The sequence below is a fragment of the Sinocyclocheilus rhinocerous genome, unplaced genomic scaffold, assembly GCF_001515625.1.
Source record: "Sinocyclocheilus rhinocerous isolate Xijiao unplaced genomic scaffold, SAMN03320098_v1.1 scaffold1893, whole genome shotgun sequence".
NCBI lineage: Eukaryota > Metazoa > Chordata > Actinopteri > Cypriniformes > Cyprinidae > Sinocyclocheilus > Sinocyclocheilus rhinocerous.
In genome coordinates, this window is record NW_015654502.1 from 860,473 (window position 1) to 877,369 (window position 16,897).

The window sequence follows — 16,897 nt, forward strand, 5'->3', positions numbered from 1 at the left end:
GTTTCTTAATAGTTTTGTCATGTTTGTTATCAGTTATGTACATTTGGGTTTATGTTACATCTTCTGTTGTTTAATGAATGCATTATTGCATTATTTAAGAGTCGTGTGTTACCATGATTGTGTTTAGTGTTTGTGTGAATGACACTGTGCACCTTCTATATATGTTATTATTTAAAAGCTGCTTGTGATGGGCTTTGGTTCATCGTGTGACTTTCTCATCACCACCTGCATTTGGTGGTTATCAGTGTATTACAAAGGTACAAAACAGATTTCAGTACTTCAATAGGTTGGTATATTAACATTATATCAGTTAATGAAATTACAGTATTTAACTGTAAATTTAAGTTTAAAACCATAAAACCTAAAACGTCGCTACCATATTTTTTACAGTAAAATTCAGGCAACCACAGCTGCCGTTTTTTTTACCGTAAATTTTACGGATTTTTTTTTACAGTGTACTTCCCCTTTTAGATCACAAGAACAGCATGAATCCTCCCTGGTGCGTAAGGGTCTTGTCTTTTCTTCTCCCACGCGCTGACGTCTCCTTCCAGGTCTTGTGCAATACCTTTGGCTTGGTATGTGGCATAATGGTTGTAAAGAGGCATCAGGTTTAAGATCTTGATTTATTATTGAACACATGAGCCTTTGTACAAAATCAAGATGTTTTGTTATGAGATGATTGTGGAAGGAGTTAACAGCCCATAGGAGGTACTACCACGATCCTGCCTAGAGCAGATGAGCATATATCAGTGAAGCACAATCAGACAGCTGTAACAGGGTAAAGACGACCCTGCCGTCCTGCAAGAGCTCAAGTTAGCCACATGCCAAATGGGAGTCAAAGGTCACATGTTGACAGCCCAGTGGAAGCAATGGATGGTCTTCCATTACCATGGAGAGCCAAGTGCCTCTATTTTTGCCATGCTGTTTGCTTTTGGTGTCATATTCAGAGGAAATCTACTTTAAGATGTTACCAAAACAGGTTGCCTTTTATTATTGCAATACATGATATGTTTTTGTTCTTAGGTGTATAAGACCTGAAATTCCTCTTGTATTTAAGCACAACTCAAGCATTTCTCCCACGCTCTGTCTTTTGTCCGAAGTTGCTGTTCATCAGAGCGAAAGGTTAAATGCTGGCATGCACCTGTGCCTTTTCACCAGCCTTCTTAGAAAACCAATTAAACATCTCTGCCATCACAGAAGGAGCCCTAATCCAGTTAAAGTGAAATTCTAGACGATAGTGATTCTGTAACTTTTTCTTAAAGAAGAACCACGTTTACAATAAACAGTTTGCATACCTGATACTTCTGGATCATGTCTGCATGCCTTTTTATTTGTTTGTATTAATCTTGCATCTTTCCCCCAGTTACCTTTAACTGCTCTGGATGGTTATATGTAAATCACCATAACCGTCGATTCTTTAAAGTCTTGCCAGTCTGGAATTTTGTTTCACAAGGGAAATTTCAAAGCACGGAGACCTGCATTCTGACTCAGTCTAGTGACTTAGCTTGAAGGAATAGTTCACCCGAAAATGAAAATTGTCTCTCTTTACTCACCTTCATGTCGTTCCAAACCTGTATGACATTTTTTCTTCTGTGGAACATGAAAGATGATATTTTGAAAAATGTATGTACAGTATGACGTGACATCTTGCATTCACATACACATATGCATGTTTTGGGCCTTAGGGTAATTGTGGTGGGAATTTGAAAAGGATCTTTATTCCTTCATCTAATCAAATTCATCCACAGATCTGTCTGTAGTTAAACCACATTTTGAATATGGCAATGCAGATGTTAATAATGCATGTAATGTGAAATTTTGAAATATACTGACTTGTTTTGCACAATTTTTTTTTCTTATTTCTGTTGTGTCATTGGTGAATTTGTTGTGCAGTACAAAGTTTTTTGATGACAATGTGCATTATATTGCAAACAGGCATCTTAAGCAGTTCTACATAAGGCCTCTTGGGTAGACATTATTCATGACAGTTGTTACAATAGAAAGCAGCACTTGCAAACATAAAACAAACATCTTTAATGTGGAACAACAAAAAGCATTTAATTGACATGGTTTATACAATCATTCATCAATGTCACTGAAAAGTAGCGTCTCTAGAGATGAATTGAGAGGGTGTTTAAGAGACGCAAAGAAACATGAAGTTGGAAGGCTAGTCTTACATAAACTCACAAATTCAGATCCAACCAACAATCATTTAGATACAAGTTCCAAAACTTTAGCACAAAATAAAGCAATAATCCTTAGGAAGGCTTATGTGCTTGTTGTGTGCACTTAGTTTGTTATATTAACTCTCAAAAGTTTGGAAAAATAATTTATATATTTTAGATATATATTTATTTTTATTTTATTATAATTTTTTTAAGAAGTTTCTTATGCTCACTGAGGCTTCTGATCAAATTGATCAAAAGTTAAATTCAAATTCTACATTAAAATTTAGAGTGATAGTGAAAAAGTGACAGTAAAGCCGTTTATAATGTTACAAATATGTATATTACAAATAAATGCTGTTCTCTGATATAAAAGTATATCAGTTTGAAAAAAAATATTAAGCAGCAAAAGCTGTTCTCAGCACTGGTAATAATAAGAACTAAATCAGCATATTCAAAATGATTTCTGAAGGATCACGTGACACTGAAGACTAGGGCTGGGCGATATAGCTAAAAATGTATTAACTATATAATGTTTCATATCGTTTGGTATCGATAATTATTGACATTTTTATAACCTTTTTTTAAAACCGAGAAATATGTTAAATGTTTAAATGTAACCACTGTATTTTTAAATTAACCCAATTTATTGAGACAAACGACAAATATTTTTTGTTTCAACAGTCAAACACACAATAAAAACTAAACAAATATCTAATTTCTAATGTTTTATATGCCGATTAAATAGGTCTTCAAATCCCCCTGTAGTCAAATATTTTATCTCTGGGACTGCCTTTGGGAAACTACAGTTTTAAGGAGAAAATACTCAGCAATGGTGTTGATTAATAGATTGGCACATGGTTTGTCTAAAGGCATATTAAAAACACCATATAGAAAAATAAACAACATTAAAAACTTGATTTTCACTACAGGGGGACTTTAAGGAAACTTTTGGCTTGTCTCCCGAGGCCACCATTCACTCAGATTGTATTTAAAAACATACGAGACGCACTGAAAAGGAATAAACCTCCACAAATTCGCGACGTTTTTTCTAAAAGTTTAAACTGTTTTAAAGGGGTCATATGATGCTGCTAAAAAGAACATTATTTTGTGTATTTGGTGTAATGAAATGTTCGAACGAGCCGTTTTAGGTAGGTGTGGCTAACTCTTAACTTTTATAAAGAATATCTCTTTGGATTTGAGACTTTAGTCTTTGCAACTTTACAGATCTTCTTTATGCACCAAGAGCTTGTAACACTCTAAAGAGAAAGGAAGAAATGAAATCGCATCATATGACCCCTTTAACATTGCATGGCTACATCTCTTGTGTGAGACGCGAGTGCAGCACTCATATTTGTCCATCTAAAAAAATGCGCTGAATTTGCGTTCTGTGTGAATGGCTTGGTTTCGGTTTTAACCTAATCAAGATCTTCTCCGCATTGAGCTTCTATATTTCTCTAATATTTTGAATGCATAATGCAGCAACTGCGCGTCTCGTGGATTAGACTAACAAAACATTAAAATGCAACAACGTCACTTACATCATTATCACCGCATCTCGTGCTCCACTGATGACGCTCCCTGACGCACTCCTAACATTTGATTGTACTATTTTTGCATTCAAATGCAAATGTTTATTTTAAATTCGACTAATATTCATTTTTTTATTCACAATCTCCTCATCACAGGCAGGCACAGCACTCAATTCAGCATGTGTTCATGTTTGTATGTGCTGTCTGCCTCACTCAGAGCACGTGCCTATATCGTGCACTATATCGAAATTGTTTTTATATCGTTATCGAAGAAGGAGTACCGTCGATAAATATCGATACCGTTTTATCGCCCAGGCCTACTGAAGACTGAAGTAACTGCTGCTGAAAATTCAGCTTTACCATCAAAAAATAAATAAATTTTTTAATATAGTCAAATAGAAACAATTATTTTAAATTGTAATATTTCAAAAAATATTATTGTTTACGGTGTTTTTGACCAAATAAATGCAGCACTGCTGAGTAAAAGAGACCTGATTTTTTCACCCTTACAATGCAAGTCAAAGGGAACCAGTTCTGTTTTGGACTCCACTGACTTTCATTGCATGGATATATCTTTGGTGCTGCAACCTTTCATCTAGACTTTATTGTGCTTGATAATAAATCAACATTTTATATCTGACGTGAATTTTATGGCGTAAGCAACGTTTGGAACTGACAGTGAAAGCAGTGCCAAGCTTTGTGAGAGTGCCACTGTCAGACATCAGCAAAGTCCAAACAAACACGCCGTGATCCTGTAGCAGGAAGAAGGACCAGGAGCAGAAGCGAATGTTTGCTTTGACTTCAGAGATGGCATATATTTCTTCAGGACTGAATGTCAAAATAAACTTTTCAGCACCAAGATGTATGTTTAGTCTCTAATCTGGGCATTTGGTGGACCTGCTCAAGGTGGGTGAACGAATGAAAAACTGAGCTGAGGATCAAGCTGATTGAAGTATTTACTCGCTAACCTGGCTTAAACATGTTCCTGCATGGAGGGGGGTCAAACAGAGATTTGTAACAGGACCCTGCCTGGAGGAAAGCGAAAGAGATACTTACCACAGATATGGAAAGAGGAAATTGCCAAGCAATGAAGATAAATGGGAGTTGTAAAGAGAAATCAATGATTGAGCTACTGATATCAGGTTGACTCGTGTCAGCAGATGTGAGTTGTCTACCTGTGCAGTGTCAGTTTGCAGTAGGGCTGTGCAAAAAAATCAAATGTGATTTTCATGCTCATCTCGTCCGTAAAGCTGGTTCTGTGATTAGTAGTAAATCTCCAGCACGTGCTTTCAGATGGAGCGGTAGATCACTGACAAGCTACACAAAATCGTGTTCAAAATCGTGAACAGGTTTCTCCCTGTTGTCATCAAGGTGTTTGTAAAGCAGTGCGGCCAACACTTCCCTGTAATTAAACTGAGTGCCTAGAGCAGTTCCCCCACCAACGCCCCCTTCTCAAACCAAACCGGTTGCCTGCCGTCTGGGAGGTCCTTCTAGTGCCGAAGCTTAAAATAACAATGGCCTGCTCACTCACCCCCTCTTGTGTTTGCTGATTGTTCTGTCACCCATGCGGTAATTCCACCAGGTCTGCCTCCTCCGTCAGTCTAATTACCTTCCTGCTGCTTCCTCCTCGAAAGAGCTTCCATGCAGAACGGTTCTTCATTAGCACTATAGTTTTGAGTTACATTTATTAACATAGCATGCCTGTTATTTCATGGACTGATTCATTGATTGGGGTCTGTGCACTTGCTACGTTTTCATTTTGTAGCGGCTATTGTGAACACAAATAAGATATGCTAGTAGGTAGTATTTGAACCACGTACTGTTACTTTTCCCAAAAAAAGTATTAATTTGTGATAAAGATTTGACAAAGGACAAAATAAATTAGGTGTAGCATTGTGAAAATACACTACCGTTCAAAAGTCAAATAAGTTTTTTAAAGGAAAAAGTAATATTGTGAAATATTATTAATATTTAAAATAAACATTTTCTATTATTATCAAAGTTGATGATAACATTTTCTATTATTATGTTGAAAATGTTATTATCAAAGTTGATGATAAAATTTTCTATTATTATGTTGAAAACAGTTTTTGCTGCTTGATATTTTTGTGGAAACCGTGATACATTTTTCTCTAAATTCTTTGAATAGAAACAATAGCATTTATTTGAAATAGAAACATATATAAGTTTGTAACATTTATAAATGTCTTTACTGTCAGTTTTCAGATCGAGATAATGCATCCTTGCTGAATTAAAGTATTAATCTTACAGACCCCAACTTTTGAATGGTAGTGTATAATATCTAGAATCACAAACATTCCTATCTGGTCAGGAATGAAAAATCTTAATAAAATAAGATACTTAAGATACTTTCAAATAAATTGAACAACAACAAAAACAACAACAACATTTATTTATAAAGCACATTTAAACACAATATAAATTGATGTAAAGTGCTGTACAGTGTACAAACAAATCTACTAATAAAAACAACAACTACACGCATACAAAGGCTAAAGAGTAAAAATAAGATTTAAGTCTAGACTTAAAAATGTCCAGAGAAGGTGCAGATCTCACATGATAGGGGAGACCATTCCAAAGCTTGGGGCCAACCACAGAAAAAGCCCGATCACCCTTTGATTTGTACCGACACCGTGGCACAGTTAGAAGCAAGTGACTCGAAGATCTAAGTGCCCTAGCAGGACAATAAAAAGTCTTGCCGCAGCATTTTGAACAGCTTGCAATCGTGAAAATGAAGATTGAGGAAGACCAGAGTAAAGAGAGTTACAATAATCCAATCGAGATGTAACAAGTGCACGAATCACAACTTCCATATCCTTCCTTGAAAGAAGATGCTTCAACCTTGCAATAGATCTCAAATGGAAAAAACTTGCTCTAATAACAGCACTAATTTGTTTATCAAAAAATAGATGAGTCAAAAATCACTCCAAGGTTTTTTATTTGTTTCCAAAGCAGGAGACGAGTGTTCAGGACAACCTAATATTAAAACCTCAGTTTTATCCTCATTTAACTGCAGGAAATTATTAGACATCCATGTCTTAATATCATGTACACATTTCAATAATACATCAAATGAAACAGCAGTATCAAGCCTTACTGGTAGATAAAACTGAGAATCATCCACGTAACAATGATATGAGATACTGTATTTTTGAAAAATGTGGGCCAAGGGGAGCATATAAAGGGAAAACAGTAAAGGTCCCAAAATGGATCCCTGGGGCACTCCATACAAGACAGGTGCAGAGGATGAGGAAAAATGTCCTAAATTTAAAATTTTTGTGAACTGTCCAATGGCATTTTAACTTGATAGACAAATCTAAAATGGATAAAGAAATGCAGTTTAAATGTTGCATTAAAAATATCAGTTTATTATTTGTTACATTTAACTACCTTTTGAAAATTGTTGTGCTGGAACCTTTTTTTTAGGATTATTGATAAAAAGATGAAAAGTTAGTTCAAAAGAACAGTTATTTGAACGTCTTCAAAAGTATACTTTTTTTTCTTAAAAAATCTTACTGACTACAAATGTTTTCATATTTATTTGTAAAGTATTTATAAAGTGCTTTATTTATATATTTTTTAACTAATACATTGATAATTAATGTCATTATTTTATTTTAAAATACCATTCCTAGTTCTCCACAGAAAAGCAGGAAATATGTTCTCAAATTTTTGCCAAGTTTGTACAAGAAAAACAGACACGTTTAATTTGGATTGGATAGCAATCACAAAGTTTGTCTGCAGAACTGAATTTACATCCTGAGGGAAAACTTTACAAATAAGATCATTGTCATTCAAATAGAATGTTAGTGGAGGTGAATGATTCTTGGCTGTCTATGTGCCACGGGCTCAGTTGAGACTGCTGCTCCATGAGTTTGGGGGTTGACGAACTCTGGAAACCAGATGGAAGATTCTAGAAAGAGAATGAGATGAGAGCTCCAGAGCAAACAAAGACAGCTTGGGCTTGTTTATTTTGATTGTCTGAGAAAACCTCCTGAAAGCTTGCTCCCTTCTGTTGGCTCAGTGCTCGAGACCTTACTGTGAAAAACAAGAGAGGAGGAGGAGGGAGTGAGGAGAATGTGTGTGTCTTCTTCTGGCAGAGTCATGGGGATGCCAGAGCAAGGAGAAACTGATGAATGGGTAGACAGGACTGCGGCCTTGCTCTCCTCTCTGGAGTTTCCCATAATGCCTTTACATGGAAGTCTTTATAGGCACAGGGGCACTGCCAGATATCTGGTCTGGTTGCTAACAGCAACTTAATGATGTACTGAAATATACAGTGTCTCACTGTTGTTCTGGGCTGGAACGCTATAAAATCTTCTAATGAGGGTCTGACTGTATACTTGAAGGTTGGCGGCTGACTTTCAAATGCTAAAAAGCAAGAATTTAGGAGCCAAAATGAATTAAAATTGATTGGCATTTGATGCCATACGAGTCTCCAACTCAACGAAGTCAGTATTTGTAGTTGTTATATAACATATACTAGCAGTCAAAAGATTTTAAAAAATGTTTTTGAAAAGTCTCTTTTGCTCACAAAGGCTGCATTTGTTTAGTAATAAAATACTGAATTATTGTGAAATATTATTACAGTTTTAAATAATTATTTTCTAATGGCAAAATTGAATTTTCAGCAGCCATTACTCCAGTCTATAACATTTCTTATTATTAACAATCAAAAGTGACAATTTTGATATTAATTATCAAAAGTGACAGTCGAGACTTAATTATATATTATAATTCTATAATTCATTGAACTTTGTTCATTAAAGAATCCTGAGGAAAAACACATGACAGTTTCCACAACAATATTAAGCAGCAAAAACTGTTTTCAAATCACAATTTACCGTTTTTACTATTATGTGACACTGAAGACTGTAGTAATGGCTGCTGAAAATTCAGCTTTGCTATCACCGGAATAAATTATATTTTAAAATGTTAATGGTAATTTTAGTACTGCTTTTACTGTATTTTTGATCAAATGAAAGCTTCTTTCAAAAACATTAAAAAAACTGTAATTACACACTTTTGACCGCTTGTGTGTTTCTTAAGGAGTGGCGCAATTAATGGATGACTGCATGTTTTTCTTCTCAGGATGTGAAGATCTTCCGGGCGCTGATCCTGGGGGAACTGGAGAGAGGGCAGAGCCAGTACCAGGCGCTCTGCTTCATTACACGGCTCAACCACAATGAGATCATCCCCAGCGAGTCCATGGCCAGACTCCGACAGGTCAGTCCATTGCTCCCAGGCTCCCTCGGTGGCTGATGACAGGGCAGGGAGAAGTCAATGGGGTGAAAACAAGCATGGGTGAAAACAAGCAGATGCTGGGTGTTAGAGTTGAGCTCATGAGCGTAGGAGTGTGATGTTTTAAATGGGAGATCTCAGAGGAACGAGGCTGTAAAAGGCCTTTGATGAGTAGTTCCTGGAAGGGCGGCCAAGGTCTTAGATGTGTGATTATGAGTGAAAGGTGTGAGAAAAGACTGGAAACATCTAGCTTTAAAGAACAACAGGACTAATACTAAAATCTTCCTTTTTATTTTACAGAAAAATCCCCTGGCCATCCGCACAGCGGAAGAGAAGAGAAGCACGGAGATGCTGAGCATGGACGTAGCAGTCAATTTGACACGGACGTGGCAGCTGAGCACCCACATCCACAACATGTGCAACGTCGCCCTGGAGGCTGTGTACACGCGTGAGGCTGATGTCAGACACTGGCTGGACAGAGGCAAGCATGCTTACTGTGTCCCCTAATTACACCCTACCAAACCCAGCATGCTTAAATATATCGCTGACATAGTGCACTTCACATCTTAACCCTCTACAGTAGGGGTGTAACGATATTCAAACCGAACTGAAAAACCACGATACACCACCCACGGTACTACCGCGGTACTCTAAATAGCTTACCACGATACTCTCTTGGCCTACCCCGCCCCCTGCTGAGACACTTCAAATGCAGCCATTATGGCTTTGAATTGCTTGAATCACTTTGAAAGGGAAAGTACCATTTAAGAGCAACATGTGCAGAACAAATCTGTCATATAGGCTATATCTTCATGACTAGCACAGTTGCTTGTGCAGCCACTCTCAGCCTTTTGTGGAACTGTAAGTTGCAATATTTTGTTTATAGGTATATCGTGTATTTATTATTTATCTCATGTAAGATGCATTTGGTTGAGTTATGCTGCAGTAAAGCACTTCATTGTAGGCCTGCTACGGTGATTATCTCTTCAGCGCGCAGCATAAGCAACACAAACAACACTGCAGAATATTAATAACTATGACTGGGACTGTCATATACATAACATTATAATGAGAACACTATTATAATCAAACGCGGTGAATTTTTAGAGTGTAGTTGCCGTGTTTCGCTGCGGGATTTCAGGCATTGTCGCGATTATAAAGCTGGAGATTTATGCAGTATAGCATGTAGGTTGAATCCAAACAGATTATCAGAGCAGATCAGTCGTTTTAAAACTTTCTGTGAGATGGAATTTCACAAACAGTGTGAGTGATTGAGTGGTACTGTGTCTTCTCCCACTCTCTGAAAATACACAAATGGCTTCACATCCATAATATCCACGTTGAGTTTGCTCTGCAAGCGAGGTTTCGTGCGTGTTTCGGACAGTTGATGGAATTGTCACTTGCATGTAATTTTAAGTCATGCCAATTTAAACATTCAAGCTGTTTTAACCCATAAAGTACTCGCGCACTCTCTGAGAGAGTCTTTAATGCGCTCTCAGCCAAAGCGCGCACAGCCGCCTCTCAAACAGCTTGCAAATCTCAAGTGTCAGATTGAGTTATTACATATTTGATTAAAATAATTTCCTTATTGTCCAGCTATTCCATTTAATTTATCCACAGCACATGCATTTTTATATGTAGCCTAAGTAATGTTGTTCACTGACTTGTTTGCATTATTCAGGCGCTATTTTATTTTATTTTTTTAAGGCAATAGATTTTTTGGTAACACTTTACAAAGCAACAATTTTTCAAATCTCATTTGTTAATGCATCAATTGACAAGAACTAATAGAGAGCAATTATTGTTATTATTGTTATTATTATTAAGTTAAAAGTGAATTTGGTGTTCTTTAGCATTGCTGGTGGCAAGTCATGAACCCTACCCCCACAGCAAACCGAACCGAAGCTCCAAAACCGTGATATGAACCGTACCATGGCTGATGTATGAAATAATAGTCAGACAAATCTTATTTTTCCACTTGAACTCCACATTTAACCTTTCGACAAAATATGTAAAAAGTAAATTAATTATAATTTTAAAAAATGCATAAATGCAAATGTAGATCATGTATCATTTGACACATCAGGCTTTAATGGTGAATTAAAGATACCAACAAAAATGAAACATTTGATTAAATTCTGTATTTTTGTGAAGTTTTGTTGCCAAGAAAGGATGAAACCTATATATATATATATATATGTATGTGTGTGTGTGTGTTAAGTTTAGGTATTAGGTAGGATTAGGGATGTAGAATATGGTCATGCAGAATATGTGCTTTATAAGTGCTAATAAACCACCAATATGTTAATAATAGGCATGCTAATAAGCAACTAGTTAAAAGTGAGAATTGGTCCCTATACTAAAGTGGTACCAATATTTCATATAAAATATATAACATTTTTATAGTAAAAAGTAATGTGATTTTTAATAATGATAGAACAGACGATATTAATAATGATATTAATAACTATATTAAGGCTATATTTGTAAAATTTTAACATTTTTTATTTATTTTATGTTTTGATTGGGTTAAATACTAATAATAAATAATATAATAAGACTCTTTGCTTGAATTATCATGTTTAACTATCATTGTAGACATGGCGACAGTAAAACAATAAAAAAAGTTTGAGCCTTATCCCACTCTTTTCCACGTCAATTTAATGTAGTTAGACCCAGTACAGAAGCATCACAGTTTTAATTGGAACACATCTGCATTTGTAACGCCTCACTGTCCTACATAGATTGAAGCTTGATGATCGTTTACTAAAATGATTTTTCCGATTCTTCAGGCGTGGAGGGCTCCATGTTCGAACCTCAAGCAGTGGAGGTGCCAGGCCTGCAGAGCTGCGGGACAGTGAAGGACCTGTGGCAGCCTTGCTTGTGTAGTTACAACCTCAGATTGGAATGGTACCCCTGCCTGCTGAAGTACTGCCGCAACAGGGACGTCTCCGGCAGGGGCAGCCCATATAAATGCGGCATCAAGAGCTGCAGCAAAGGCTACCAGTTTACTTACTACGTACCCCACAAACAGCTGTGCCTATGGGAGGAAGAGACCTAGATCCACATATGCTTCTGCAAAAACATATTTAATGTGACCTTCTCCACAAATTTCATTCACCTCCAAGCCTTCAGACTCATGCCTTCTGCACAGAGCAGAAATGATGCTGGATGGGTGTGGATGGAGCGTCATTTGAGCAGCGCTAGTGCTCTAATTTTGTTTCTCCAGAGCAGTTGCTCACATCTTTAAGCTGGTCATTAGTTTTAAAACTCTTCTTACTCTTACCAGCACTGTGGAATGAGTATCTTTTGAGTCTTGAGACCCAGGTGAGTTTGGGACGAGCAACCTGTGAATTAGTCAGTATATAACAAGATGTAATCTTAAAATTAGCTGGATCCCGTCAGGTTGCCAATTTTCGTTTTTTCTTTTCTGAAACTGGTATTATTTATTTTGCAGTGGGAAATGATTGACGACACTTAAGCACAGTGCACATGTTCAGAGAAAATGCCTTTTGTTCTCTCTTATTTTTTTTGTTTTATTTTAAGTTCTATATTTTGACTGTTAGATTCAAAGCACTATATTAAGTTCATGGTGGACGTACGCATGCTTTGATTAATATTGGTACAGACATAAAAAGCTAGTAATTGAGTCATTCAACATTTAATTCAGACAGATTCAATCATGTGAATTATCTCACCTCAAGTCTTAATGCTGGGATTCTTTGGGAGCGTATGTGTTTTCATTTACATAAGGATGGACTATTCCATTGCACAACAGTATAATTTAAGGACCAGTTGGATCAATATTATTAACTCCTAGTTTGAAGTATGGACTCTCATTAGTTGGGAACAGGCAACACTGCAAAAGTGACATGAGGAAAACAAAGTAAGTGTATGTTCTGGTAAAATAGAGGGATAGAAATCATACAGAGAAAGGCATCAGGCTGAGGAAATCCTGCTTAGATTGTCACTACTGTGCATCCAACACTGCCATCTACTGGTTATGCAGCATTACTGTCACTCAGGCTCCTCCTATCAGTATGACCTCAGACCATCAGCAGAGCTGTGAAACCATCACAAATACGGATTGTGTGGTATCAAATGTCCTAGAAGAAATCACCTTCATTCAACAGAATATTAATAACTATGACTGGGACTGTCATATACATAACATTATAATGAGAACACTATTATAATCAAACGCGGTGAATTTTTAGAGTGTAGTTGCCGTGTTTCGCTGCGGGATTTCAGGCATTGTCGCGATTATAAAGCTGGAGATTTATGCAGTATAGCATGTAGGTTGAATCCAAACAGATTATCAGAGCAGATCAGTCGTTTTAAAACTTTCTGTGAGATGGAATTTCACAAACAGTGTGAGTGATTGAGTGGTACTGTGTCTTCTCCCACTCTCTGAAAATACACAAATGGCTTCACATCCATAATATCCACGTTGAGTTTGCTCTGCAAGCGAGGTTTCGTGCGTGTTTCGGACAGTTGATGGAATTGTCACTTGCATGTAATTTTAAGTCATGCCAATTTAAACATTCAAGCTGTTTTAACCCATAAAGTACTCGCGCACTCTCTGAGAGAGTCTTTAATGCGCTCTCAGCCAAAGCGCGCACAGCCGCCTCTCAAACAGCTTGCAAATCTCAAGTGTCAGATTGAGTTATTACATATTTGATTAAAATAATTTCCTTATTGTCCAGCTATTCCATTTAATTTATCCACAGCACATGCATTTTTATATGTAGCCTAAGTAATGTTGTTCACTGACTTGTTTGCATTATTCAGGCGCTATTTTATTTTATTTTTTTAAGGCAATAGATTTTTTGGTAACACTTTACAAAGCAACAATTTTTCAAATCTCATTTGTTAATGCATCAATTGACAAGAACTAATAGAGAGCAATTATTGTTATTATTGTTATTATTATTAAGTTAAAAGTGAATTTGGTGTTCTTTAGCATTGCTGGTGGCAAGTCATGAACCCTACCCCCACAGCAAACCGAACCGAAGCTCCAAAACCGTGATATGAACCGTACCATGGCTGATGTATGAAATAATAGTCAGACAAATCTTATTTTTCCACTTGAACTCCACATTTAACCTTTCAACAAAATATGTAAAAAGTAAATTAATTATAATTTTAAAAAATGCATAAATGCAAATGTAGATCATGTATCATTTGACACATCAGGCTTTAATGGTGAATTAAAGATACCAACAAAAATGAAACATTTGATTAAATTCTGTATTTTTGTGAAGTTTTGTTGCCAAGAAAGGATGAAACCTATATATATATATATATATGTATGTGTGTGTGTGTGTTAAGTTTAGGTATTAGGTAGGATTAGGGATGTAGAATATGGTCATGCAGAATATGTGCTTTATAAGTGCTAATAAACCACCAATATGTTAATAATAGGCATGCTAATAAGCAACTAGTTAAAAGTGAGAATTGGTCCCTATACTAAAGTGGTACCAATATTTCATATAAAATATATAACATTTTTATAGTAAAAAGTAATGTGATTTTTAATAATGATAGAACAGACGATATTAATAATGATATTAATAACTATATTAAGGCTATATTTGTAAAATTTTAACATTTTTTATTTATTTTATGTTTTGATTGGGTTAAATACTAATAATAAATAATATAATAAGACTCTTTGCTTGAATTATCATGTTTAACTATCATTGTAGACATGGCGACAGTAAAACAATAAAAAAAGTTTGAGCCTTATCCCACTCTTTTCCACGTCAATTTAATGTAGTTAGACCCAGTACAGAAGCATCACAGTTTTAATTGGAACACATCTGCATTTGTAACGCCTCACTGTCCTACATAGATTGAAGCTTGATGATCGTTTACTAAAATGATTTTTCCGATTCTTCAGGCGTGGAGGGCTCCATGTTCGAACCTCAAGCAGTGGAGGTGCCAGGCCTGCAGAGCTGCGGGACAGTGAAGGACCTGTGGCAGCCTTGCTTGTGTAGTTACAACCTCAGATTGGAATGGTACCCCTGCCTGCTGAAGTACTGCCGCAACAGGGACGTCTCCGGCAGGGGCAGCCCATATAAATGCGGCATCAAGAGCTGCAGCAAAGGCTACCAGTTTACTTACTACGTACCCCACAAACAGCTGTGCCTATGGGAGGAAGAGACCTAGATCCACATATGCTTCTGCAAAAACATATTTAATGTGACCTTCTCCACAAATTTCATTCACCTCCAAGCCTTCAGACTCATGCCTTCTGCACAGAGCAGAAATGATGCTGGATGGGTGTGGATGGAGCGTCATTTGAGCAGCGCTAGTGCTCTAATTTTGTTTCTCCAGAGCAGTTGCTCACATCTTTAAGCTGGTCATTAGTTTTAAAACTCTTCTTACTCTTACCAGCACTGTGGAATGAGTATCTTTTGAGTCTTGAGACCCAGGTGAGTTTGGGACGAGCAACCTGTGAATTAGTCAGTATATAACAAGATGTAATCTTAAAATTAGCTGGATCCCGTCAGGTTGCCAATTTTCGTTTTTTCTTTTCTGAAACTGGTATTATTTATTTTGCAGTGGGAAATGATTGACGACACTTAAGCACAGTGCACATGTTCAGAGAAAATGCCTTTTGTTCTCTCTTATTTTTTTTGTTTTATTTTAAGTTCTATATTTTGACTGTTAGATTCAAAGCACTATATTAAGTTCATGGTGGACGTACGCATGCTTTGATTAATATTGGTACAGACATAAAAAGCTAGTAATTGAGTCATTCAACATTTAATTCAGACAGATTCAATCATGTGAATTATCTCACCTCAAGTCTTAATGCTGGGATTCTTTGGGAGCGTATGTGTTTTCATTTACATAAGGATGGACTATTCCATTGCACAACAGTATAATTTAAGGACCAGTTGGATCAATATTATTAACTCCTAGTTTGAAGTATGGACTCTCATTAGTTGGGAACAGGCAACACTGCAAAAGTGACATGAGGAAAACAAAGTAAGTGTATGTTCTGGTAAAATAGAGGGATAGAAATCATACAGAGAAAGGCATCAGGCTGAGGAAATCCTGCTTAGATTGTCACTACTGTGCATCCAACACTGCCATCTACTGGTTATGCAGCATTACTGTCACTCAGGCTCCTCCTATCAGTATGACCTCAGACCATCAGCAGAGCTGTGAAACCATCACAAATACGGATTGTGTGGTATCAAATGTCCTAGAAGAAATCACCTTCATTCAACAGGACCAAATCCACAGACTGAGCACTATCATGAAGAAGAGAAACTGTATTATTGTTCCACATTTCACTACATTCACCTTCAACTCACGACTCGCCTCTCTTACTATGCGAATGTTCACGTTTAACAAGCCACAGTTGACTCGATTGTAGTTCATGGTACTAAAATGTTTATGCTGATTTATTTAATTAAATTTTTTTTTATTTTTTTTTTAAGTGTTTTAAGTGTTATGTTGAAAGTGTTGTTTGAGATTACACCTCCCCAATCAACAGCCATTGTCTGGGATACAAGTGCCTTGGTGATACAGTGTTTACTGATTCTTTTTAAGGATAATGCTGTTAAGAATAAAGTATCAAAGCTATTTTCCTATGAAAATGAATATGAGCATAATATGAAGTAATTTTAAATAAAAGCTCCTTCAGCAAAGTGTCTTTTATAAAAGTCTCTTTTTTTTACTGTTAGAAAAGCAAAATTGTTTTTAAATGTGAGTGCAGAGCTGCAACATTCTGTTTTGGTGTATAACCACCTATGTTTAACACTTAAAAACTTTAAGCATTATATCATGTTTTTAAATATTATTGTTATACACTAATTGGAGATGCTTCTTGAGCAAATCAGTAGGCTATATTAGAATGATTTTTGAAGGATCATGTGACACTGAAGACTGGAGTAATGATGCTAAAAATTCAGCTTTGCCATC

The 16,897-nt window shown here is 36.4% G+C and overlaps 1 protein-coding gene and 1 long non-coding RNA gene across 3 annotated transcripts in view; one reads left to right on the top strand and one right to left on the bottom strand.

The window, feature by feature from the left end:
• LOC107717291 (out at first protein homolog) overlaps nucleotides 1–12,315 on the top strand; it is a 21,165-nt gene extending 8,850 nt beyond the window's left edge. For both annotated transcript variants that reach the window (XM_016523995.1, XM_016523996.1), the window contains 3 exons: nucleotides 8,810–8,944; nucleotides 9,260–9,440; nucleotides 11,752–12,315. In XM_016523995.1, the coding sequence (XP_016379481.1) occupies nucleotides 8,810–8,944; nucleotides 9,260–9,440; nucleotides 11,752–12,020 (585 nt within the window). In that variant the 3' untranslated portion in view covers nucleotides 12,021–12,315. The remainder of the gene's footprint in view (nucleotides 1–8,809; nucleotides 8,945–9,259; nucleotides 9,441–11,751) is intronic.
• A 70-nt stretch (nucleotides 12,316–12,385) lies between these two features.
• Nucleotides 12,386–16,615, bottom strand: LOC107717292 (uncharacterized). Its single transcript, XR_001637301.1, has 2 exons — nucleotides 16,190–16,615; nucleotides 12,386–13,079 (listed from the first exon to the last, which is right to left on the bottom strand). It is a non-coding gene; the product is annotated as an uncharacterized LOC107717292 (long non-coding RNA).
• Nucleotides 16,616–16,897: the final 282 nt, after the last annotated feature.